The sequence below is a fragment of the Pomacea canaliculata genome, linkage group LG11 (genome assembly GCF_003073045.1).
Source record: "Pomacea canaliculata isolate SZHN2017 linkage group LG11, ASM307304v1, whole genome shotgun sequence".
Classification (NCBI taxonomy): domain Eukaryota; kingdom Metazoa; phylum Mollusca; class Gastropoda; order Architaenioglossa; family Ampullariidae; genus Pomacea; species Pomacea canaliculata.
The window spans coordinates 17,559,085-17,586,039 of NC_037600.1; the positions used below are offsets into that span (position 1 = coordinate 17,559,085).

The window sequence follows — 26,955 nt, forward strand, 5'->3', positions numbered from 1 at the left end:
TCCTTGCCCTTGGGAAGCACCGACGACAGGAGGGTGAGCCATACTTGCATCCAATGCTTTTCCCGCTGTTGCAGTCGTTGATGCGAATATGAAAGACTACTGTAGTTTGTGTTTACTATAGTCTGTGTTGCTGTGGTGTGTGGTGTAGGGCTTCTGTAGTTCAGGTCTTGTTAGGCCCAATAATGGCAGTACTTGACTGCGTCAACTGTCATTTGTGCTCGGTGCAAACCAGCCATCAAGTCTCCCGGTATGACTAGTGAGGACCTGGGATCCAGCGGTAATATTTAGTTAGTGAGTCCTGGTTCTTGACTCGTGATGTTTACATACGATGGATGGTAGGGCAGAGGTTGACATAGGAGATTCGGGTGGAGGGAGGTGACGCGAGGGGACAGGAGTGTGGGATGTTGATTGTTCGAACATAATGCGGGGAAATGGGAGAATCGGGTTTGCTGGGTGGAGCGGGGAGGGAGGACGAGCAGTGAGTTTGAATAGGAGGATGCTAGGGAGCAGAGAACTGGGCTTCCGGGATCATAATGACGAGTGCACGTGCGTATGTATGTCTGTTGAGGTCAAAAACTTATGCCAGATAAAGTTTGAAATACAAGCAGGTGAGCATCTCACGTTGCTTCTGTCAACAGCAGGCGCGTTGATGATCACATCAGCAGGCCGGCATGTAACTCAATACATCACAAGCTACTGATATAAGAGTGTCTTCATTGTGTTTGTGACATCCACAGTCGTTAGTCTGCAACCCACGATGACGTGTCTAGGGCTGTTATTGTCGCTTGTGTGTCTGTGTCTACAGGCCGGCCATGGACACTCTCTGCTGCTGAAGAACATGAAGAGACACCGAAGAGCGGCAGGTAATAATCTACAAATGGCTAGTCATTGTAATAATACATGGGCGGTCATGTAAATCTTCTAACTTATTTTTTTCTTTAATAATTGTTAATATAAATGATACCTACCTGTGTGCATTAATTAGTGAGGGTTTGAAGACAAGGATTGCTGTTTAGAGGAATATTGTTAAAGCTGTAACAGAGTCAATGACGGTGATACTAGAAATTTTGTCGACTAGGTCATATGACCAAGCTGGTAAGATGTGTGTAAGTAAATGTAAACAGTTGTTAACATATCTGTAAAGTTAATATAAGGGTGTGAGCGGGCGTGAATGGTTGTTGATGCCGCTGTACGAAGTATCTGTGGACATCTTTTGTCAACATTCAGCGAAGATCATAAAAACAAAAAACACATTTCTAGTGCAAAATTCAGGTAAGCAGTTTCATTATGAAAATAACTTTCTTTTTTTTAATCCTGGTGTACAGTAACATTTTTTCCCCCTTCTACCTTGTGTCACCTAGAGTGCGTCATTGTCCTGCCATCGCAGCAAGGGACTGTACTCTTTCCTGACCCGGCGGTACCCAGTAACGACAACTGTGTGTACCGCGTGAATCTCAACGGCAAACGCGGGAACGTGACCCTTCACCTCACTCAGCTGGACCGACCGGCCTGCAGTCAGGGCGACATTCAGGACAATCTGTTGGGCTTTGAACGCTGTGGCTCTGGTTACAACTGGCAATGTAGGACATGAAACATGTTTGATTTATTGTCTTATGTACACGTGGCACCGCAGGACACTATGTCCACCATAGCTTCCTAAAAACCTGACAATAAAAATACAAAAAGTACACAACATAAACAAACAACTCGCTATGTTTATTACTAAACAAAAACATTTACTAACTCGATAGCGTTTACAACTCCTCAGTATACATTGTTGTGTCGCCCTTAGTGATATCTAAATTTTCAGTTTCTATATTCTTTATTCGACTTTTTTTGAACACTTTGATCATCCAGTAAATACTTTTGGAAAAAGCTTGCTTTGTTATATTCACAAAGACCTTCCCTGAACTCGAAAATTCAGCTAACGATAGGTTTGAGTAAAATATTATAACTCATCCTTCATCCTTAAAGAGCAAACTCACACATGTGTACCTGTGTTTGTGTGTGTGTTCTTAAGTCTTCGTTAGTCACTTTGTTTGTTTACCTGTCTCGCAGTAAAAAATGTGATCTACGTTGACTTCTCCTTCCGGGACGTCGGTCAAAGTTCGCTGGCCATGTCCTTCTCCGTCTCCTCGAATTCAACCGGTAAGGATAGAATTGCTGGTCTGAGGCGAGATTTCATTTTGTCTTGCTTCAAACCATTTGCATAAAACTGTATACTTTACTTTTATAGTCATTTGCGTTTGTTATAACCTCAGAAAAAGTTTTGTGAATCTAAGGCTATGTACAGGTATAGAATTCTTAACCTGCAGGTGATGAGAACTGTTGCTGTAAGTGCTCAGAAATAACAAATAGTCACAACTGTAACATGTGTGTATGTTTATTTGTATATATATATATACCAGGTCAAAAGTCGTACAGGTTTTTTGTAAAAAATTGTATAAGAAGATTATGGTTTTTATTACAACGGTAATCGGTAAATGAAGGAAGGATTGTGTAATTAAGAGATTGAATGATTAATCAGTTTCTTTACTTGTCCATGTCATATTTACCATTTATTTATACAATTTATCTAGCCAGACTTTGCCGAATTGCCTCTTTAACCTTTGTTTTCCTTACATTGCTTGGTAGGTAAAAATCGAAGCTGTAGCTAATAAAGTCTTTGCTTTCCAGGGACGGACAATGCCACTGGCTAGGATAACAAAATTTCCCGTTGAGACTACAGCCACAACAACAATCCGCGCCATTGTATTTCCCATGACACTTCAAAGACCAGCTCGGTGTGAGAAACTTGCTAAACAGTGAGATGGCTGCTTGTGTAAGCACACCAACCAGCAAGCAAACTAATAATCACTGAGCTAAACCAAATAAATACCTGAGCGAAATAAGTTGAGAGTTGTTGTTTGTGTCATCTGGCGTTCTTCACCTTGCACAGAATTACATTATTTATAAAGCTAAAATGACAAGTTGTGAGAGATACTGAAATTCTGTAAACAATCGCGGAATATGAATTAGTCAGGAGTGTGTCTCGTGCTGTCATTTGATGTGTCACGAAGTCACGTGCTGTCTCGCTCTTACTGTCACGTGTCCTGTGTCACGTGTCCTGTGCGACTTGACTGACAATCATCTGTATGACGATGTTCACAATCGACGAGGCTTCGTTTTAATAAACCTAGGACATAGTGTACTATCAGTTTCAAGTAACTGTTTGATTACTACATACTAATTGACATCATTCAAAGGAACATCATTATTCTAATCACAGAGATTCTTGCATTTGCACATCACAATTATTACCTGCATTGTCACCAGAGGTCCACATCACTTCGAGAAAGTTCCTAAAATAGTTGTGGATTGTATCATAAGCAATTACATTGGCTGTGCCGTCCTGTATTGATGACAGAGTAAACAATTGGTAAGTGGATATGCATTTGCTTTTCAACTAAGATTAATAAGAATTACAAAATAATTTTGTGATAAAGTGCTCGCAGAATGTGGGACTAAACAATCAAAAGCTGCCACTTGCATGGCCAACCAACAACTGACAATACCGTTTGTAGACTAATTCAAATTAGTCTTATTATATAGTTAACAAAATTTAAAAAAGTATATTAAAGATATAAGATTATATTTTCAAAATTACCGAAGGGTTGTCTTTGGCAAGGATGGTGAGTTGATAATTAAAGTTTCAGGCATGTGTTGGATCCTGTTCAACGGTTGTCTGTAGATTTGTTGAAACAATGAATGTGTACCCGGAACTACAGTTCAGCCCCTACACAAAGCTAAGTACCCGAAGTACAACTAACTGCACTCTGGAGACAGTCTGTGGGGGACAGAGGGCGAGTCGCCCTGGCACACACACAACTGTCACTACTGACTGTCACTAACCTGGAATCAGTTCTCGCTCACCACTGCTTCACATCAGTTGCATTAAATAACGAAAAAAATCGGCGACGACGAAAACGATTCGCTGACTGCTGTTCTCGCATCGCAGACGACAAAGGTGAGCGGCACTGACGATAGGTCTCACCGGTTACATCGCTTGGAGGAGTGAACAGTTCTTTCATCCCATGCCACTCGGATATCTGCCTCTTGAACCCCTCAAGCATTCCTCTAGCTTACACTTCTGATATCACAATTATTGTGAGTGCTGCCTTGTATTTTTATCTCTATTCCCACTCTTAAACTTTTGATAAAACACTCCGCTCCTCTTCAGATAATCAGATAAGTTCTATTCCCACGAAACTCTTAAAAGTATCCAGCATCAAAGAAACTTATATTGAATCCCTTTTGAATTGTCCAGTGATATACAAGTAACATTTATCTTGAAAATTCTCTTGCATTGTCCAGTAAGATACTGGTGTTGGTTAGGTTTCTAGATGCACAGTTTTCTAAAAAGATCATTTATCATTTTACTATTTTAACAATGGCTAGCATTTAGAAATGAACTCTGTGTGTGTGTGTGCTCGCGTGTAGAGCTCATAAAATTCAAGAATATATTTTCGGCTCAGGAGTGATAAATGTGACAATGTCAGGGTCGTCAAGGCCTGTCTTGGGTGAGGCCGATATATGCCTGTCCGTGTTGTTGAGTCGTTTCACGCGTTAGCCGAAAAAAACCTCGTAACGACCCACAGCACATCCGCTTGACCTCTGACCTTGTCCCACGCTTTCTCGCCTGCCCGCGCAACGACAGGTGTTGATAAGCTCTCGTTCTGTAAACAACGACTGCAAGCAGTTCATCGACACAGAGAACAACAGGGAAGGTTTTATTCTCGCTCGGTTGTCCACCTCAGCTTCTACAACCTACATACGGAGGCAAGTAACTCATCTGTCACCTCCTCCCCCTCCTCACCAGGTCGACAGGGAAGTGAAGGTGGCTCCAAGTCCCCCGTCTTCGTGTGACGTTACAGCACGCCGTCACGTGACGTGTTACGAACCCGAACACCACAGACACACTGCTGTGCGCCTCTGTGAAGTAGGAGGGTCACAGCTGTGGCTATACTACTGTTGAGAAGGTATGTGATGTTCTCATGCTGTCAATGGCTTTCAGATTGCTCAGACAACTCCGTAAACTTTAACAACACTTGAGGACGACGGCTTTCGTAAAACAGGTATTAATCATACTGACAATGTGGAGTAGCGAGTGGATATGTCAGTATTTATGTATGATGGGCTGGTTGGCTGGCTGGCTGTGCATAAACAGTTAATTTGTGCCATAAACTTGTTTTCTGGTACTGAATGCTTATAATGAATTGTCGAAATACTGTAAACTGTAAACTACTGTAGATTCTAACCAACTGTTGTACTAGATGTCTGTTAGAAAGCAATGTGAAGTTTTACAGTATAATAATAGTATAATATTTTCTGGCTAGAAGTGTTGTTGACACAAAATTATTTAAACGGAACATACAGTAGACTGTGTTGTTAGCAGTTATGTCTCAAATGTTGTGAAATTTATTTACCTGTATCGTCCATTCTTTTCGTGTTCCGCGACTGCTGCCAGGTTTGAAACTGATTATTAAGTGTCTACCTTATGTATATTGCTATTGTTACATGCATGTAAACATTCGGTTTGTGCAGCCAGCAAAATACAGAGTGGAGGACCACCTCAGAGGACACACCGCATGGACCACTAGGGCGACACATCACACACTGTAGGAAGTGCAAGTCCGAGGTTAGGACCGACCTCGAGTCATTTCTCACTACATTGTGCTTGACCACAGCCAGTAAAGCCTCTTCAACAAAAAATATAGTTCACACAATTTTAAGAATAGTGATCAAACTACAAGATATTTTATGAACATGGCATTTTCTTGTTCTTGTTCTATAAAATGTAAGTATAAGAGAGTCAACTAATATATCGGAGATTTTTTTTCTCTGATTCAAAAGGCTTACTCTGACGATTACTGGAGTTTTAAAATTTGTGAATTTATTGTTACAAGGAAAACAGAAGTGCGACAGCAACCTGTTGTTGACAGCAACATGGCAGACGATAAGTGCGATGGCATACGACCGACGACATCTCTTCACTGGGGCGACATCCTCACAATAGCTGTGTACTTCGTGGTTGTCTTGCTGGTTGGTCTGTGGGTAGGTACATGTACTGACATACTCGTCTTAGTGCGTGTTGACACAGGTATGAATGGTTTTCTTAAAGAATTAACTCAATCTCTTACAAGTTTCCCCTCTATCTCTGACAAAACGACAATCATATTGAGATGTCTAAAAAGATTACCAGACAACATGTAACAAACGTATTGCACTTTCTTATCACAAACCAAGACTCGCTCACATTTTCTCATGACTCACAATAGACAACTACGGCCACCTGAAGGCAAGAAGCAAGCAGGTTTATTTCATGTAAACATTCTCCTTAAGGGAAATTAATGTTAAAGCAAAGACAATTATTAGATTGGGAGTACTTTTATGGGATTATGCAAGAGAGAGAGAGAGAACAAGCATGTCACTGAAGTCGTCAACAGCAGTCTACAGAAGCGTTGCAGAGGGATTTGAGGAACTAGCGGTCTGCGGACACTAGAGCTCCATCAAAGGAGGACCAGGCAGCCGTTCCGTGAAGATACACGTCACCAAAAGCATGTTTTGCAAACACTCTGTCACCTGTCTGAAGGTGAGCAGCACTCACGCAGGTTCCGGTTCCATCGCCGTCTGTCTGGTCTGACATGCGGGTTGAACACAGAACAGTGTCGCCCTTATACAGGAACACTTCAATGGCACTGTGTGCTGCATCTTTCATCAGGTTTAAAAAGAAAAGATAAACACCAGGCACTGGAACAGTGAACACGCCTGTCCTAGGGTCGTAGCCATTGCCCACGTTAGTGACGACTGCGTCGAAGATGACTGGTCCGTTATCACCGATGTTTACTGTATTAGCCGTACATCGTGCACTGAAGGCCACTACAGAAAAAAACCACAAAATTCTGATACTGACAGGGTCACTGTCACTGATCGATAAATCTTAAAAGGTCGTTAACTACAGACAAGTTTGCGGAACAGTGTCAGTGACATAAGTGGCACTGAGTGCTGTGTATGGGCAAAAAATAATAATTTGACAAAATCAGTCATCACATCTCCACACTGTAAATTATTTCATTACGAATTATATTAATGATTTTGATTAAATAAATTTAATAAAGTTTATCATGCGGAGAGTTGTAAGGCGATATTAACTAATGAGCTGTCTAATGTCCAAACAATAATCAGGAAACAACTAAAGCCAAAATAAAATATTTCGTCAATAGACTTGAATGTCTGTGATGTGCATCCCGTACTCTATCTTTACCGAAAGAGTGAGAAAAACAATAATCGCACAAAGTCGCAAAATGTTTCTTTAGCACTTTTTCGTTTTGCTGCTGTTTTAAAAATAAAATTTCAGACTTCTTTCTGGCTAAACATTTGAAAGTGATCGTTCCATACCTTGAACTTGAGTCGCTGACTTGACTGCCAGCAGTTCTGACCTCAGGGCCTGTAAATCAGCCTGAAGGTTCTGAATGAGGCTGGTTTGCTGATGAACCACAACCTCCAGAGGGTCGGTGTCATCAGACCTCTTGACCACACCAGCTGCTGTCGCCCGGGTGACAGCCAAAGCCAGTAGGACCAGGAACACAGGTGTACACATCATGGCACCTGGGTAGGGATGCAGTCTGACCAAAAGCTGAGGTGGCTGACAAGTGTGGGACTGTCACTGCATTTCTGCGCATGTCTCATTTAAACTCCTCTTGAAATTTGAAGTGAAAAGGGGCAAAGCTCTTAGTCTGATGGACTGAGGCCAACAAGAGATAAATGGGATACCTGCCATACGACAACAACTTTTGAAGTATTGCCGTCCGGTATTCATGATAACAAGATCACAGATAACTGTGAAAGGTGATTGTGCTCAGCCAGCATTTACTGGAAAGAGATTTTGTGAAGAGAGAGAAAATGGTTTATTTGACGAACTGCTCTGAGCGACTTTACACGTGTAACGAGGAGCGTTACAATAAGAAGACACGTGATTGGCTAGCGACTCTTCAGAACAAGTGATTGTACAGAGATGAAATGTGTCTATAAATATAGACTATAATTGGTATATAAATATTAAGAGAGGAACTAGAGTCGCAGTGCATGCTGGGACTGACAATATTTTACTTACCCATTGCAGGCGACACTGCGCGCTCGGAAGGACACGGATGCCAGAGGCTACTTCCTGGCCGGAAAAAGAATGACCTTTCTGCCTGTAACTGTCTCTACACTATTCTTTTACTTCAATAGAATGAAAATTTTTTAAATCATTAATCTTTGATGGAACTAGCATTCTTCCTAGGATATGATATCTTATTCTGCAATAATTTTCTTTTCCTAAACATACTTATTTTCCAGTGTAACATATTTTTCCTAATAGCGAGTTTTTCAGGGTTGATGGCAGTTTTTCAACTGGGTTCTAAAATGAAATAAAATTCAGAGGAAGCTATAAACGCAACAGAAGCAAGACAGCTGATCAAATGTCTTTCACGTCTGCTTCAGACAATGAAATTACTGTTATATTTTTAATGTCACATCTGCTCTCTTTTACACATTCCTTTGTCCAACAGATCGGCGCCTCCATCTTCGCCAGCAACATCGGCGCCCCCATGTTTGTGGGTCTGGCGGGCACCGCCTCGGCGTCTGGCATAGGAGGCATGATCTACGAATGGCATGTGAGTTGTTATTGTACTGGCCAACAAATAAAAACATTAATAATCTGCTCTTTAAACAAGGTTAAATTAAAAAAAACAACAGAATCCTATGCGCATTTAACTTAGGGCTTTATATAGATTATTAACTGTTCATAAATAACTATTCTTAATATACACACCTTCACAACTTCCCGACATCCTCCGATGATTTTTCTCTAAAAACTGCAGGCAATTCCTTTCATCTTGATGCTGTCTTGGGTCTTTGTGCCTGTCTTTACAGCATGCGGGGTGAGTGTGAAACATGTTATTAAATCGTTTTTCTCTCTCTCCTAGTCTTGAACTAATATATCAACCTATCACCAGTTAATTCCCTTTTCCTTTGGTGAAGACTCGCAGATCGTACTTCTCCTTAACTTCCAGTCAGGAAAATTTCTGGGAATAGTCAGCTACGAACAGGAGATTACATATCAGCGTACTAATAATAGAACTGGTCTATATTGAATATATATTACCAAACTGTACGTGTCTTTAAAATGCTGAAATGAACATAATAAAAATTGGCCGACAGGTGTTTACGATGCCAGAATACATACGTAGGAGATATGGAAGAGAGCGTTTGAGGACCTACCTGTCGGTATTGTCCATCCTCCTCTACGTACTCACAAAAATATCGGTAATATATTCCTTCGCCCTCAAGACAAAAAACAAACAAAAAACAACAACAACAAAACACACACACACACACACACACTCACACACACACACACACACACAACACACACACACACACACACACACACACACACACACACACACACACACACACACACACACACAAAAACAAAGCAAAAAAAAAAAAAACAAAAAGACATTTAACAGCTCGTTAACGGAATGGAAAGTTGCATCAAGAGAAGTCTTTTATTTGTGTTTGTATACTTGCTTTCTCGATTTGAAGACGACTTCAAACATGAGGATAGTATTTGAATTCTGTGACACATTTTGACGAATAGAAAGAGACATAGATTATGAAATTTGAAAGTTTTAAGCAATGGTGTTAATATTATTGTATATACTGACAGGTGGAGATGTATGCGGGTGCAGTATTTGTTCAAATACTCTTCGGCTGGAACATTTACATTGCAGCCATCGCGATGCTTGCATTTTCTGCAATATTCACAATGACAGGTGAAACTCTTTGATAAGCCGCACTTTGAACAGTTTCTGTAATTATTAGTTTGTCGTTTAGTGATAAGTGTTTTATCATCACTGGATGATGTGAATTACAGCTCAAGATTCTCTTTGCTTATCACACTCACATCAAATATTGTCTACTGCCGGCGCTTGTTTTCACTAAACGATGGACTACTGTTAGTCGTTGCTATATTTGCAGGTGGTCTGACAGCAGTCATCTTCACTGACACCATGCAGACTGTCATCTTGGTCGCCGGAGCATTCGTACTGATGGGCATAAGTAAGTGTCACGTCCACGTCACGTCCACGTCACGTAGTCTCGTGACTAATGCCCTTATTCAACAAATCACAATGTGCCTTCAAATTTTGGGGCCAGCATTTTTATGATGGTTGTTTCCAATTTTGCCTCATAAATACCTTTGTTTCATCAGCTTTTTAAAGGATAAAGCGTCAACTAAAAAAATAATAAATATATTTTGAATGAACTCGTGAATGACTACCGTCATTACAACTGTCTGTTATGAAGGAAGGTCAGTAGTTCCAAAAGCTAGCTCCACATGGCCAACAACGGAATGACAATCCCATTAGAGGAAATAATAATGACTAATATTATTGGAATTATTGTTATCTTGACATCTACCGAGCAATAATTGTTATCTCGACATGTCGCATGGTCTGTCTCCCCATCTCTCTCATCTCCTTGTCTCGTGGCAGGTCTGGAGAAGGTGGGCGGGTACGAGGCGCTGCAGGAGAAGTACATGCGTGCCGTGCCGTCTGATGCTGTGAACAGCACGTGCGGCAGTCCGCGGCCAGACTCCTTCAGTCTCCTGCGGGATGTGACGTCAGACTACCCGTGGATCGGAACGCTCTTCTTCAACATTCCTGCGGACATCTGGTTCTGGTGCTCGGATCAGGTCACAAGCTGTAGCTAATAGAAATATTTAGTACATGTATCAACATATAGAAGATATCTATGTTAACTTTATTTTCAACAAACTCCCTTGGTAACTACACACACAGACACGACTATCTCTCTTTGTAGGAGCTGAGATGAAGATAAGAATGAGACTAATTATTCACCAGAATACTAAAAGTTTTATTAAAGATAAAATTATAGAATCGGTATGAAGATCCCACGTACACATACACAAAACACCAGACACAACTTATAGAATGCTCCATCAAGATTGTAGGTCGGATAATCCTTTCAAATTTGTGACAACATGATTCGTGAGACGTGTCGTTGGATGTTTAGATCATGGTTCAACGGTCCCTGTCAGCCAAGAGTCTGTCCCATGCCAAGGGCGGGTCTGTAGTGGCTGGCTACTTAAAGGTGTTGCCCTTTTACCTGTTTGTAATACCTGGGCTTGCTGCAAGAGTACTTTATACAGGTACGGCTCGTCACTCTTCTCTCCTACTCTTCTGCTGTCATTTGTCAGCCTCTCTTGGTCTATAAGTATTTGATAACATGTATTGAAAATGTCATCAATGTCTTGGACACATCATCGATTGAAACAAACAAACAACAACACATTGAGATGTTACCACTATAGTAGTCTATGAGTGTCACATGTCCTAGTACCTGGAAGAAAAGAAGTCATCAGAAGACGATGACAGTTTTCCCTCCTTGCAGATGAAGTTGCGTGTGTGGACCCAGAGAAGTGTCGTTGTATCTGTGACAACCCCAGTGGCTGCTCTAACATCGCCTACCCGCTGCTGGTCCTGAGAATTCTGAATCCGGGTAGGTCGTCACACTGCCTGCTTTCACACAGTTTCACTCCTGTCACGTGCACACACACACACACCTCTTATCTCATGTAAACATGTGTACGCAGTTCCCACTCTCCTCACATGGTGACATGTTCACAGTTCACAGAGCGCGCCCTGCTCATACAACCTGTTCAGTCGCTCGGTGTCAAGGTTGACATGTTGACTGGTTGACTGGTTGTTGTCGCAGGGTTGAGAGGGTTGATGGTGGCGGCGCTGTTTGCGGCAGTGATGAGTACTCTGTCCTCCGTGTTTAACAGCGCCAGCAGCATCTTCACCATGGACCTGTGGCGCCGCTGCCGGACACGCGCCTCGCAATGGGAGCTCCTCATCGTGGGCAGGTCAGAGGTCAGGGAGTCACTGAGTTAGTGACGACGAATGAGCTTGTGAGTAATAGGTGGGTCAGTAGGTTCAATTTTGAGGGTTTTGCTGGGTTTTGGTGAGTCTGTCACTCTGTCAGCCAGCCAGAGGTTAGTGTTTGATTGTTTGTCCCCTTCACTACTGAATCTGCAAATATTGCTTTCGGAATAAAAATCATATAAAATTGAAAAGGATTTTTTTCTTGAAACAAAACATCGGACTATCTTTATATTTTTTGATGCAATGTTTCACCAGTTTTTAGATACCATCTCACTAGTCCTTTCAAACACGAATGCCCCTTACCCCATGTAGGTAAGGAATAACATAAATACCACACATGGGCTATACCTGTACTCTGAATACATCGCTAAATAAAGAGCACACAGGCCACGTATGAGACTGAATACAACATTAATGCTGACAGAGTGGTGGTGCTGGTGCTGATGGGCTTGGCCATTCTGTGGATCCCCGTGATGAGTGCTGCTCAGGGCGACCAGCTGTGGCAGTACTTCCAGATGCTGATGTCGGCTGTGGGGCCGCCCTGGGCCATGGTGTACATCATGGGCGTCTTCTGGACCCGCACCACTGAGCCGGTAATGTCGTCTGCTAGCGTACAATTGCTTACATTTGCACTGATATAATGTGTGCATCTATGCTGCCAGTTATACTACAACAGTGTTGTCTGCTGGTGTACAATTGGCTTTTACATCGACAACGATATTTATATTATGGGAATGTCAACTTCGGAGCACTACCACCACATTTCATTACACATTCTCTTCTGGTGCACAGATAAGGTTACATTTACACTTACATTTAAATTACAGTAATGTTAGCTCCTCGTACACGGCTAACATTCACATTTCTTTAATTTCATCTACATACTGACACCGCTTACCTGTAATCGTACCACCTGGCGCAAAAAGAAATTTACAGTCACGCCATCCTCTTGGCCACCAACATCTACAGGTGTGAAGAGGTCGGGACGGCCTCGTTCTTAATTCACGACAGCTATCAGCACATTATTCACGGTTAGGTCCCCTTTGTTTTTGATAACCATAATTCTGTAGGTTGTAAACCAACCACCTTCTCCTAGATTGGGGACACAAACCCGCGACTAATGGAAACTCCGCTTGATTTTAATTGTAAAAAGGAGGGCACTGGGCTGCATTTCAAACAAAACATTTTACTTGGGTTTGTCTTTGTTGGTCTTCTCTTCGAAGACTTTAGAATACTTCTGCAATATGCGGGAGCTACGATGGAAGTCTTTTGTTGTTTCTCAAAGGCATAGTCAGCTTACAGAAGTCTCTGAACACGTTGAGAAATTAAAAATATATAACAAACACCAAAGAACATCTTTCAAAAAAGATTTTAGAGATAAATGAATTAATTTGTCGTGTTAAGACGGAAGTTTTATTTAAGAATGTTTGGGAAGTTGTAACATCCTATTTCACCATAATTGCCAAACACTTTCTTAATACTAAAGTCCATCGTTCTCACCAAGAATAGCAGGACAATATAGCCAATAAAAACTTTAAATGTAAGCTGATTCTGGAAAATAGCATATATAGTACGACACATAGGTTTTGACATTTTTGTTTAGCCTCTCCGCTAATGTTTCGGGGAAGAGAGATTTGCACACTCCTTGGTATATTTCTTTCAATTTATGAATGTGTTTTCAAATTTTTATGGCAGACAGGTTGTTTATGTGCTTATTAGATTAGACAGGAAAGCTATTCCCGGAGGCGCGAGTACTAGTTGATCTCGGCTAGACATGAAGATGGAATGTAAACAAATTGAACTCATTATAAGTAACATACTCTGCCATACATCTGTTGCTCACACACGAGTCGACTGCAAGTGTGTCACCCAGCGCGTCCTGTCTGTTAGGCAGCGTTCTACGGCATGCTGGGTGGCCAGACACTGGGCTTTGCCCGGCTTATCTTGGCCTTCGTCTACCTGGCGCCGCCATGTGGGGAGGAGGACACACGTTACACGTTCCTCAAGATCCACTTCCTGTACGTGGCCGCCATGGAGGCGGCGGTAGCAGGAGGACTGATGGTAGCGATCACCTTCGTGACGCCATCGCGACCCGTGAACAAGGTGTGGAGAGTTTCATATGTAATATAGATAGAAGTACCAACATCATTATTGTCGTTTGTATTGCACAATTTGTCGGGAAACGTATTACGGCTCTTCTACATTTTACGTTTTGTTTATTGTTTACAATGACGTGCAAGTTGGACGTTAAACATTACAGCCACTAAGAGTGGGTTAGAAAGATAAAAGAAGAAACAAAAAAAGTAAAAAACTATAGCTGATCACGAGCATGCGCACTGACGTGTTGCCGAGAGAAGGTTGTGACGAACGTGTTACATTTCAGCTGCGGCGAGTGACGTACTGGACACGAAATGACCCGCAGATGCCCGATGTCAGTGAGGACGAGGAAGAGGATGGGAAAGAAAGAAACTCGCCACAAAGTGAAACGGACGTCACACGTTAGTCACACTTCCTGTCAGCCTCTCTTTCAGTCATCATAGCAAGAATAGCGCGGGGAAATGTGAACGGGGAAACCGTGAAATAATTATTTTTTCTGCAATTGCTAAGTTTCTTTTACACAAGATATTTTTCAAACATAATACTTTTAATATTGATAATATTTCAAAAAGTAATCTTTACTTAGCTATGTTATATGGTCATGAAAATAAATCAACAACATGCTTGGGATTAGTAACTGAATATAACACTTGCAGCAATAGGTGAGATGCACATGGTAACCAGAGGCTTAGATAACTGGTTAGGTACATGTCAAGTATAAATAACATTAAATGTCACACGTTTCCACTTTTGGTTTTGTTGTGAGGATTATTATTACATTTATACACTGCAGTCTGTAATCTGATTGTTTTTCTTTCTTTTTGCTGTAAACTTCTCTTATTTTCTCTCTTAGTCATCCTCTACACGTCCAATAACATAACATAATTTGATGGTGGACAGGATGGTCTGACATATTTATTTCCGCTATCAGCAGCTAAAAGGTCGACTCGTCTGGAGATCATCTGCGGCATGGAGACAAGGCCGAAAACTCTGTCGCGAGAGGAGGCGGCGCTGCTACAGCAGAAGATGACGTCAATCAAAGAAAGGCCAAAGGTCAGGCGACTTCTGGACGCCAACGCCATCATCCTGCTAGCCGTTACGACCTTTATAATCGCTTATTACAGATGAAAGCTCTGATACCAGCATCTAAACACTATTATCACTAGGAGGTCATCGAGTGCGGAGACGACCCATTGTGAACACTGTTGTTGTGTATTCAGACTGCATCGGCCTGCGATTATGTTGACGACAGAGACTCACATCATCATCGTCATCATCATCATCATCATCATCATCATCATTATCATCATCATGGTATACAGGCATAAGTTCTCCTTCGTATGTACAGTCAATTTAAATTTCCGTGCTGTTGCTATCTCACATACATGGACAAACGCTCGCCCACACACACACAGTCTCACGCACGCACATATACACACACAGTCACACACACACACACACAGTCACACGCACGCACATACAAGCATGCCTGTACCTATCTAAAAGGGTCGATGTACCCCGTGTGAGATTCCCGTGTGAGATGTATTCCCTATGTGCAGCCTGTGGTCTCGTGAATAAGTAACAGGGGGCGTATTTATGGTAGTCCTCAGGGTGTGTGATTAACGAGGTGGTATAGAACATAAAATTAAAGCTAAACGAAAATTCAACAGGAGCTCACTTTTGTGGGAAAATGCAAAATCGACCGACGACTGCATGACCACCCAAAACTGAGTTCGGAAGCCAACATTTACAAGATTCTATTTCAAACGGTGTATCACAGTCGCCTTTATTGTAGTTATAAATATTTAAATCTTTCTCTCGCGATCTTTTCAGCTTAAAGCCATCCGGGGTGAAGCGATATGAAAGGGATAATTGCAGATTTTTATATTTCTCGTGTTTCTTGTTGCTGTTGTTATTCTTTCAAAGCTAAGACTCTGAAATGTATAGAAAGATCGAGGGTCTTATGTACATTGGTACACTGTGTCTGGTTTGTAACTTTTAATTAAACATCTTTATATTACTTATTTTAAGCTGTTCCTTGTTGACAAAGTGCATCGCTTTCGTAAGGAATGTCGATGTTGGAGGTTCGGACCATCTGTTGTTTCTTCTTGAAGCCTCATAAATCTACCTTGCGTGTGTCCTCATAGTAAGGTCGACTAGTTCTTATAGCTAAGAGCTTTTATTACATGCATTTAGCAAATACATTACTACAGGATTTCAATTTATTTGCCAGTAACAGATTTTCACATGTTTGTAAGTGTATATTTATGTTGCCAGTTTATGTCGAGCTTAAAGAGGATATAAAAAGACTTTTTGTCACCCATGTAAATGAGCAGATATTAAAACAATTTATTTGAATAACGAGTTATGTTTTGACATCAAATATGAACTCACTCACTCACTCACTTACATACACAGAGCTGTAACAGGAGAAACAAATAATATTTAAGATTTGTTGGCCAATAAAAGAAAGATCGTTTTACGAGTAAGTGTTTTCTGTTGCGACGATGAGGATGATATTCTACCAACAGACTAAAAGTCGCTAAACAATAAAATTGGCAATATCTTATGTGAACTTTGAATTGTGACAGTTTACAACAGTCGACACCAAGTTTCAGTTCCGTATTAAAACATTTTGTGCATTCAAGCTATGTCACCTGTAAATACCTGTCGGACTCCACTTCACCTTTGAGTGTCACCTCAGCCCCGCCTACTCCAGTAAATAAAGGGCAGATGGAGAACAGGTGGAGATGTGTAAAGAACCAACTTTTAGTAACAAGACTTCGTCCCTTCTAACTTTGCAACACAAGAGGAGGACCAACGGCTGTCTTACTGAGAAGGTAACACATGTCCGTACTAACTTTTGACTGCGCTTTTTACCTGGACAATCATTGCTTGCTTATATCAGCAAAAAGGCATAGAAATCAAATGGTAATTAAGATATACAAGATAGTTATGTTTTCCTGCTTTTATTAAATATTGAGAAAAGATTGAAAATACCAACAAGTATTTCTTTATCTATAAAGCACCTCTATAAATGATTACATATACTATTAACGATGGGTTTAATCTCTATCACAAGATGTGCTACTTGTCTAATCTCATGCTAGTCACGTGACTCAGGGGCCAAGATGCGTTTGATGAAAGTTGTGCTGGTGATGGTGGTCTCCGCATGCATCTTCCTCCTTCTCACCTCCTACTGTGAGCATCTCAGGAAAACACTTTGTAACAAGTGGCATTTAAGTTGATGTAGAGATTAGGATTTCCACTCCATGTACTTTACTCACTTCATGCGACACCCTCGTCTTGTAATAAACCTCCGCTTAGTGACATTTCACAAGTGTGACATTTCTTGTGTAGTGTGCGAACCTTGGTGACGTTCATGCCTTGGGAGACATTCAAAAGCTGCTCTAGTAAGAAAGTTTATTATTTTAACTACTTACTGCTTTTTGGCATTGTAAGTGAAGACTTCACACGAGAACAATCACTCTGGATCAGTGTAGGGACTATATTTCGCTTAAAATGAGTGCACTAAGCCTTGAAATTTTCGATTTGACAGAGAATGGTGTATATAGATAGGTAAACACAAGAGTGTAAAGCCCTGAAACAGGTCTTGAATAGAAAGCTGCTTAGTAGAGTCCAACAATCAAACGACTTCACTGATAGTTATGTGCATGAAATAAAAGGTTTGTTGTTTCTCCTTACTTCCCTGGAAACATAAATATACATGAATGCAGCAGGTACAGACCACCCACACCACCTCATACAACACACCCACTTATCATCACTCACAGTCATAGGTGTAACATCTTGTATATGTTTACCTTACAGTCATAGAGATAGCATCTTGGTTACCTCCTGAATAAAACGGTTAGTAAAGGAAGATACTGGACAAACAATTGTCTAAATAGAAGGATATGGGAATGGTTGGATGGGTTGCTGATTGAATACACTTTGGTTTTGACTGATTACTAGTTTACTTTGCATGTTTCAGACACACTTCTGCTGAAATACTTGCCTTCAGCTTCCTCAGTACCGTCTTCAGACATCAGAATCTTCCAACCAGGTGCCAAGAAAGCTGTGTAGTAAGATGTGGAGCAATATCTAAATTTGCACAGAAATATGCCACACATCTTTTTAACTGTTAGAAATTGTAGCGTTAACGTAGAATGTGTGTGGGTTTACAAGAGAGGGAAAGAGCGAAAAAAAAAAACGAAGACAGGGAGAAAGAAAGAAGAGAGCCTGAGTAGTTGTTACCCTCATCGTAATTCAAAAACTTTTTTCTGTAACCGACAGACGCTGTCATCAATACTGATTATCAAGATCTTATCTCAAACTATCTCCGTACAATGAGAGGTAACAATTGCACATAATACTGACATATTGACATATAGCTACCGAGAGTTGTATAAGAGTCTACATACCTGTCATAGCTACAGACATACTGACATAGACACAGAGAGCACTTCCGGAGTTTACACACACCTCAATATACAAACCAAAAAAGTTGTATTCTCGACACATTGTCTCAATAGACATACAATAGACATTGAGGAGACATACACATGTACATACACATACACATACACATACACACATACACACATACACCTACGCATACGCATACGCATACATGTAACGACAAAGAGAAGTAACTCCAGTATTCTACTTCATGATGATACAACTTATTGTGATGTAATAACGATACATGCTATTATGAACTAATTCTCGCATTCTGCTTGATGGCGATACATGTTATTAGGAAATAATGTAAGTGTTTTGCTTTTGATGATACGTATTATTGTGATGCTTATTAAAGTGGCGCTACAGCAGAGATTTATTATTTTTATTTCAGAACTAAACGACACTGGGAGTAACTATGTGAAGAGGACTTGCGTTAAAGGAGGTCAATGGCTGACATGATGACGATGATTGATGAGGAGGATGATGATGATAACGATGATATTGATGAGGATGATGATTGATTGATAACTGATGATGATTATGGTTTAAATTTACTTCTTTGTAAAATTTGCTAAATTGAAGGAGGGTGATGGTATTTAAAATTAATGCCATTGTATGTACTTGTAATAACTTGTTTGAAGGAAGCTTGTTTTTTTACGAACTCCTAGATCTCGGGCCGTGTGTCAACTCTACCTGCAGCGCCACCTGGCCACCGCCAAGGGAGCGATTGCAGCGATTGCTGGACGCCAGCTTTCCCGTTCTCCCACACCAACGTGACGTCATCAGCGCCATGGGAGCTCAGGTACCGCCCGCTGATCTCATCTTCCTGGCGGCGACCTCGGAAAACCATTTTGAAGAAATGCAGGGCATGATTAGCGACCTGCATCAAGTCGTCTTCCCCTGGCTGAAGGAAAACACAAGCTACTCCTACAGACTTATAGTCTATGACCTAGGGTTACAGAACACGAGCGCTAAATCGGTGGGTCACACCATCGTCTGTCTCTCTCTCTCGTTCTCTCACTCTTTGTCTCTTGGTGTCTGTAATTATTTGTGTGCATCTGGTATTTTTCCCTCTACTGCTTCCTTATGACGGGTGTTGGTCACACTGATTTGTGTAACGATTTCTCTGGAGTTAAGTAACATCTTTGTATGCCTTAGGGCGCTCTGTCCTCCATCAAAATTAAAATATTAACGGCTACCGGTTGAGCAGATTCAACCCAAACCCTGAGTCTGCTTGTCCACCGAATATATAAATGATTATCCTGTGTGATGGTAAATTTGTTGTACAATTCATAATTCTCAATTACGAGGGATAATCTTTTGAAAGGTAAAAAAGTAATACTTGCTGCGCGGTGTATTGATCCAAAAGGTAACGACATTTTTTTCTGTACAAATTAATCACGTGATGTACGTAGCTCAGCCGCCTTTATTATTACATGTAAATGAAAAAGGGATGCAGATAGATGCAGTGGTGCATGGATCACTATGTCTGAGGTAAAACTAAACATTCTTTTCATCGTCACACTGGTGGCCATCTTCATTATCTATGCTGTCGTCTTGCAGTTACAGACAAAATGCCAGTGCGACGTTTTACAGTTTCCATTTTCTTCACTGCCGGAGGTTTTTGGACAACTGAAAACATTCCAGTGGAAACCCGTCATTATAAAAGTGAGCAATACTGTCGTTTCTACTGACATTGTAAGTGCCCCCTCCACCAAAGTATGGGGGAATACTCTTCAGTCTTGCTAGTGAACTAGTACTCACGCTCATGTCCAATTTTCTGCAGCTTGATGGACATAAACTGTTTTGAATCTTTTTATTGGTCAGACAATGCGCTGACCACGAAACGTTATTTTCATTAAACCCAACAATACAAACGATAAGTTTCTTACTTTCAGTTAAGTGCAGTTGATGTTGTCAGTATATATATACAACTCCTGCGTCAGACTGTGTACTCCAGCTGCCATATACAGGTCTAGCGAGTCTAATTGCCTATCTTACTAATGTCAGATAGTCTACTAGGACCACTTGTCACTTGTGCCTGGTTGTTTACTGCACTCGTGTTAGAAACTGCTACACTCGTGTTCGTGTCAGACTGTCAATACAAACTTGTCAGACTACTATCATGTCAGACTGTCAATATGCACTTGTCAGACTGTCAATACGCACTTGTAAGACTACTATCATGTCAGACTACTATCATGTCAGACTGTCAATACACACTTATCAGACTGTCAATACACACTTGTCAGACTGTCAATACACACTTGTCAGACTGTCAATACACACTTGTCAGACTACTATCATGTCAGACTGTTGTTTAGGACTTTCTGTTAGCTCATGTCGGACTGTCTACTACATGCCTGTAAGACTGCCCAGACTTATTATTGTGCTCAAACCTATGTCAGACAGTCTACTACACACATCAAACTGTTTACTACTCATCTGTCAGATGACCTCAGCTTTACTAACTGTTGTGCTCAGGCCCATGTCTCGCGCTGCAAGCTGCTCATCTACGCCGACTCCTGCGTGCGCTATCACGTGAGCGGGTTCCAGCACGTTCTACAGCGCGCTCTGGCTCGTGGCCTGCTCATCCTGCACAACTCCTTCATGCTGCCAGCACACGTCATGCCACCCATGCTGACATATTTCCGGGTGGACCCTTGTCTGCTGGGGCCTTTCTATGAATTTGCGGGTGGATTCATCATGGTCAAGAACGAGGCACTCGTGATAAACAAGATATTAGACTTTTGGCTTGCATGCGCCTTTGCTCCAGACTGTATTTATCCCGGGGATAACTGGAAAAGTTTACGCTACTGTCATACTACCACCGGCTACTCCAAGTGCCACCGATTTGACCAGGCAGCCATAGGCATCATACTAGTGTCTCTTTTTGACAGGAAGTCGTCATCCTTCGTAGAAGCGATCGGACATGTGAAATTTCTACGTGGTGACAAAGTGCAGTACTTCCCAGACTCATGAAGTGACAAGTCCTTTTCCATTAAAGGATATTACAACAGACTCTTATTTAAAATGTAACTCATCTGGAAAAGCCAGAGTATTATTCAGTACGAAGCTACTGAGAGATGTTCATGAACATCTGTCAAATTATTATTTGGAAAGAAGGCAACCTATGGATTCACACAAATGAAATCTTTACTTTATCTGTCAGAAATAGCATCGTGAATATAGAAAGTGTGTTTGTGTGGGTGGGTAGGAGCATGCATGAGTTCACGGGTTTTCAACATTATGTGTAGACCATCCTCTAATTGTCACCGTAATTAAAAACTGAAATAGGGGTATACTCACACGAATAACTCACGTGCCATTTAATATATCTAGCTATTTGTGTTTTATTTAGTTATACCAGTTTGGATTATGTACTGTTTTTGTCATAGTTGCAGCTGGGAATAAACAACAATAAACTTTCTACTACATTTCAAACCCTTTTATGCGTCATGTGCTGCAGACATTGGCAAATATTATTCTATTTTTGTCATATTAATAGCATAGCATTCATGATTTTGTCGAATTGACTATGGACTGTGGAGCAATGCTGCTTCAAGAAATTTGAAGACAGCCACAAAGAGAGAAAACGAAAGAATTTATTGAGCTAACCCTTTGGTTTGCTTCAAAGGGAAACATAAAAAAAAAACAGCATCAACAATATTTACAAAAGCGTTATTTATTCATACTAACATTTCTTTATGATTCCGACAATGTGTTCATTAAGAAACTTCTTTGTGGTCAAGAACGAGCCACTATTTAAGAAAAAACATTGAAAAACGCATCCGAAATAAAAATCTTTGATTAATTGAGTTAAGCAAGGTAAAGTACCCAAAATCAGTGAAAGCGAAAAAAGGTTTAAGATAAAGTCTAACACAAAGTCAGTAAAAACAAAATAAGAAAGCACACTAAAACAATTAACAGGTAATTATTACATTGACTACAGCATAGTACGATGTCGTTCCGCTGCGAGATAATGATTGATGATCGACTATTTACATGGTGTTCGGAAAATATTTTACTTTGTGGTCTCTCCAAATATTAATATTATTGTCAGGAACTACAAGGTGTGACAGTTTAAAGTCAAACAGTGTAACAAGAATCACACCTAGAGCCGCCTGGTCGAATCTGTGACACACACTATAGCCTCGCTTGTCACTATGGCACGGTAAGAGTTTTCTCCAGTCATCCCCTGGATAAACACATCTCGGGGCAAATGCACAGGCGACCCAAGGATCCAGTACAACTTGGCTCATCAGCGGCTCGTTCTTGACTACAACAAGGTTTGCTTCCACCTCATAGAAGGGGGCGAGGAGACAGGCTTCAGTGTGAAAATACTGCAGCATCACTGGCATCACGTGTCTCGGCATCATCAAGTCGTTGTGTTGAATGAAAAATCCGTCGGCCATGACACGCTGGATGATGAGGCTGACATCACCGGACTTAAAGCGGACCGAAGCATCCATCCACATCAGTAGCTTGCAGTGCGAGCTGTGCGCCTGTGTGAGGTATTTTAATGGGAGATAAACAAAACCAATATATGTATATGTGTGCATAGTAAACAAGTCACAATCCTGGTTAAGAGTGAACACTTTGATAAATAGCCGTTATTACATTATTAGGCAGACGCATTACCTACATAGGGAAAACCACCCTATTTTATTAAGACTGTGATTGGAACGGCAAACTTTATAAGCATTAAAAAGACATTTCAGAAGACTGGCAGAGACAGATACTGACTTTCACAATCACGGGCTTCCACTGGTACGTTTTGAGATTCTTGAAGACTTCAGGTAGCGACTGGAATGGGAAACTCAGCACGTGACATCTGCAGTACTTAGTGAGCTGAAAAAATATGGAGATTGCATATTTAGACTTTTAAACTTTTAGACTGACTGACTGACTGAGTTAAGAACGACATTTTTTTTTAAACTTTTCTTACCAGAGCCAGGCTTTTGTTGGCGAGTCCCAGGTCATAGTAGATAAAGTTATAAGTATAGTTTGTGTTGTTGGTGATCCAGGGAAAGACCTTTTCATGCAGGTCCCTGATGACACCCTGACTCTCATCAAAATGGTCCTCTGATGCCGCCGTGAGGAAGACGAGGTCGGAAGGCGCCACCCGGGCCCCCAAGGAGCGCAGCACCTCAAGATGGCGGGAGCTGACGTTGTACTGGGTGCTCACAAGACGATGTAGTCTCGCCCTGGGCGGCAGGAAGGTCGTGTTACAAGCAGGATCCACACAGGGTCCAGTATCTGAGCGACAAACACCAGAGCATGTCACATGATGTCTATCAGATGTAGGAATATATATTATCTCAGTCTGCTTAAGACGTTACCTCCCTTACTTTAGTGACACATTTCGTTATCTGTGAAATAAATATTAACAATTGTAGATTATGATCATTCATGTATAAAAATTAAATCTTCTACATTTGATTTTGACTGAAAAAATAAAGTTTCGTAATGATAAAGTTGTTTATAGAATTTCACAATTATCTGTATTGATATATTTATGCTTTCTTAAGTCACTAAATCGCAATCGTAGTATTGAAACAGCTTAAAACAATCTTTTAGGTAACCACAAGTCAAATAAAACAGTGAGAAGTTGGTGAAACTTTTTAATTCTTTAATTTTTCCTTAGCCTTTACAGATTAAAAGAACCACATTGTAAGGGTGTAAATAAAAAGTCAGAAAGACGTTTGACTGTAGACTGTACTAAGTCCATAGACATATATTAACGTGCGTTTATATTGATACATTTTAAGTTTTTATTCTGGAAATTAGGCGCAATCGATGAAAAGCTTACTCTTTGTCAAAATATTTTACCTTTATTTTCACAAGTTCTGCTGGCAAAGTGATCTTTGGTAACTTTGAAAGCTGAAAAGAGATATTATTACCAATGTTTATCATGTTTTGTATATGTGTAGCCACGGACAAAGACTTGTGTATATCTTGTTAATGTAAGTCTTTGTGTTGGCGAAAACATGTTAATACCTTATTGAAGCGTGTTTGAGAGCATGAAACTCCAGGTCATGATAACCTTGTGTGAAGAGGTAAGAGAATTAAATAAGGGGATAAATAAGAAGTACTAGAAGACAACTAATTAAGTACATCTTAAACAACAGTATGTGTACATACAGTACGTACACCTAAAACTAATATACTTGTACATTATGTACATAATTTTTACGTGTTCACGAATCAAAGATTTAAAAAGGCAGGTTGTTATTGATGATAATAACGATGATGACGATGTTCATGAGAATAATGTTGCTAATGTGATATATGATGATGATGTAAAAGAGTTTTTATCAACACTTACCTTCCCTTCTTTGAAGATATTGATTGATTATTTCATCGTATTTAGCACTGCCATCGTTTTCTGTAACATGCAAAATATAGTAACCAGATCCAGATTTTAAAAAACTTCATCCAGACGATTTTACGGATCAATTGACCATTAAGCATAATTTGTTTTTGTTGTTCGAAGACTCTTAATAACTAAAATGCTGCTAATTTTCATGGCTTACATTTGTTCTCAGCCATGTGACTGCAATAATTAGACGAACATGGCTTAAAAGTAATTTATTTGAGGCAGAAATCTGTCGATGGACAAATTTATATGCGAAATTTGTAAGCTCGAAAGGTAAACGAACTTGCCAAGAACTCACCTGTACTTAGAGAAGACCACAAAGACACGTGACTACCTGTCACGTTAGTGTAGGCCACAAGGACTACACACGCAGAGATAAAATTTATTAGCAAAAACAACTTAATTTTTCTCCCCATCCCAGTTGTCTGAAACAAAGAAATGTGCTTTGTGAACCAGAAATTAGCAACATATACACAGGAGATATTGTAACTGTGTAAAATCACAAAGGTGTATTAGTTACTTTTAAATAATTATTAGGGTTGTTTACAATATTGTTTTAGATTTTAATCGATTTTTAGCACTTATGGTCGGCATTATTTCTCCTATTCCTCTTCATTTTGTCCTCAAAATTATCATTAGAAACTTTTTTCAGATTATTGTTCAAGCGTTCAAGATAGAAGTCCTTGTTTTGCTGATGTTATAGATAATTTTTTACAGCACCGAAACTACTCTCATTAAAGTAACCACAGACATATGATCTGCCCTCGACACTGGCGATATGTTTTCCTTAGCTATCTTAATGACCACTGTCTGTTCCTTCAACGACTTCACACCCTCTGGACCCGCACTAGCGTGGTTCAACTCCTATCTTAGTGATAGAACCCAGACTGTGTTTGTCGAAAGTGTAACATCGCAGCCTGCTCCACTTTCTTCTAGGGTCTTCCAAAGCTCAGTACTTGGCCCCACTGACCAATGCTTCCCTTCACACTAACACCAGAGTAACGCTGACACCTGCCTGACCTGTGGCCGTCTTCCCTCAGGTGAGGATCTTCACGCCCAAGATGCCCGTCAGTCAGGGCGGGGTGGACTATGACCTGCAGGTCAGCGCCGACAAGCCCATCAACCTGGAGTTCACCACCAGGGGCCGTAGTCACATCGGGCCGCTAAGCCACTTAGAGGCCATCAAAGGTCCGACCACCCTCTAAGTGAGGTAGAGGCTGAGACATGTCGCATCTTTGGACTGCGCTGGCGGCTGATTCGGCCTGTAAGTGTAGAGACGGCCGCTGGCGCCTGTAACTCGCGAAGGGCTCGCTAAACATGGCCGCCGTGGTGTTTATGCTGTATGACACGGACCGAGATCTTCACAGAAACAGGATATTTCGGGATGGAAGTAATCCCATCGATTCATGGGCCTGGGAAAATTAGGTGGAAGGGGGAGGTGTGAAAGACCCCAATTAATGGGGCTGTCAGTGTCGACATTCTGAGGCGTGCCGCACAATGCTGGGATGGCCGGCCGGTCTTCGTTTTAAGCAATTGGTGTTGATAGGTTGTTTTGTTCGAAGAACAAAAGAAAGAGTGCTGTGGTGATTTGAATGTTGTTGTGTGACTGAATGTTTTTACTTGATGGGAGCGGGGAGAAGAAGATTCTCTTCCGTATTGTCAGTTAGTCCGGAGTGGACGTCGCTTTTTTTTTGTGTGTGTATCAAGTCTTGAACCAACTTACAAGACTGCGATGTTCTACGCCACAAGAGGCGGCAAATTTGCAATTCGCTGCCATATTGCGCTCTTCTTTCTATTAGTTATTTCATTTGTCAACGAACTCATTAAGCACACCTTTTCCAACCTTACCTAACAAAAACAAACAAAAAAAAAACACAAAACAACAACAACAACAACAAAAGCACAGTCAAGATATATAAAAAAGAGAAGATAACGAACACTACTTCATTCTTCTAACAAGATCCAGATTTCCTTGTTTGTCATGCAGTTTGCCTTTCTCGGCTTCTTATATGGCGGTATGTT

At 40.9% G+C, this 26,955-nt stretch overlaps 5 protein-coding genes across 8 annotated transcripts; 3 read left to right on the forward strand and 2 right to left on the reverse strand.

The window, feature by feature from the left end:
• Positions 1-444: 444 nt before the first annotated feature.
• Positions 445-2,228, forward strand: LOC112575961. Its single transcript, XM_025258136.1, has 3 exons — positions 445-863; positions 1,362-1,580; positions 2,059-2,228. Exons 1-3 carry the CDS (start codon positions 758-760, stop codon positions 2,211-2,213), a joined length of 480 nt encoding a protein of 159 aa, XP_025113921.1. The 5' UTR covers positions 445-757; the 3' UTR covers positions 2,214-2,228.
• A 2,325-nt stretch (positions 2,229-4,553) lies between these two features.
• LOC112575952 (sodium/glucose cotransporter 4-like) lies at positions 4,554-16,448 on the forward strand. 3 transcript variants are annotated; one of them, XM_025258119.1, is made up of 17 exons: positions 4,554-5,018; positions 5,584-5,677; positions 5,954-6,093; positions 8,162-8,236; positions 8,592-8,696; positions 8,904-8,963; positions 9,244-9,348; positions 9,755-9,860; positions 10,066-10,146; positions 10,581-10,780; positions 11,122-11,257; positions 11,500-11,607; positions 11,824-11,974; positions 12,418-12,586; positions 13,884-14,096; positions 14,377-14,491; positions 15,022-16,448. In XM_025258119.1, the coding sequence occupies exons 3-17, from the start codon at positions 5,986-5,988 to the stop codon at positions 15,216-15,218; spliced, it is 1,929 nt and encodes a 642-aa protein (XP_025113904.1). In that variant the 5' UTR covers positions 4,554-5,018; positions 5,584-5,677; positions 5,954-5,985; the 3' UTR covers positions 15,219-16,448. The 3 variants fall into 3 exon arrangements, with proteins under 3 accessions (XP_025113904.1, XP_025113902.1, XP_025113903.1); XM_025258117.1 differs by having other exon boundaries at positions 4,555-5,018; positions 5,946-6,093; XM_025258118.1 differs by lacking the exon at positions 4,554-5,018 and adding an exon at positions 5,097-5,114 and having other exon boundaries at positions 5,946-6,093.
• On the reverse strand, positions 6,338-7,746 carry LOC112575960 (complement C1q-like protein 4). Its single transcript, XM_025258135.1, has 2 exons — positions 7,438-7,746; positions 6,338-6,918 (listed from the first exon to the last, which is right to left on the reverse strand). Exons 1-2 carry the CDS (start codon positions 7,640-7,642, stop codon positions 6,521-6,523), a joined length of 603 nt encoding a protein of 200 aa, XP_025113920.1. The 5' UTR covers positions 7,643-7,746; the 3' UTR covers positions 6,338-6,520.
• A 721-nt stretch (positions 16,449-17,169) lies between the features above and the next one.
• Positions 17,170-21,784, forward strand: LOC112575955. Of its 2 annotated transcripts, XM_025258126.1 has the most exons (7): positions 17,170-17,291; positions 18,085-18,156; positions 18,387-18,446; positions 18,946-18,996; positions 19,223-19,533; positions 20,118-20,222; positions 21,039-21,784. In XM_025258126.1, the coding sequence occupies exons 1-7, from the start codon at positions 17,222-17,224 to the stop codon at positions 21,534-21,536; spliced, it is 1,167 nt and encodes a 388-aa protein (XP_025113911.1). In that variant the 5' UTR covers positions 17,170-17,221; the 3' UTR covers positions 21,537-21,784. The 2 variants fall into 2 exon arrangements, with proteins under 2 accessions (XP_025113911.1, XP_025113912.1); XM_025258127.1 differs by lacking the exon at positions 17,170-17,291 and having other exon boundaries at positions 17,849-18,175.
• A 517-nt stretch (positions 21,785-22,301) lies between these two features.
• On the reverse strand, positions 22,302-26,710 carry LOC112575798. Its single transcript, XM_025257822.1, has 8 exons — positions 26,657-26,710; positions 25,232-25,358; positions 24,883-24,942; positions 24,387-24,437; positions 23,503-23,813; positions 23,301-23,405; positions 22,669-23,059; positions 22,302-22,315 (listed from the first exon to the last, which is right to left on the reverse strand). The coding sequence occupies exons 1-8, from the start codon at positions 26,708-26,710 to the stop codon at positions 22,302-22,304; spliced, it is 1,113 nt and encodes a 370-aa protein (XP_025113607.1).
• Positions 26,711-26,955: the final 245 nt, after the last annotated feature.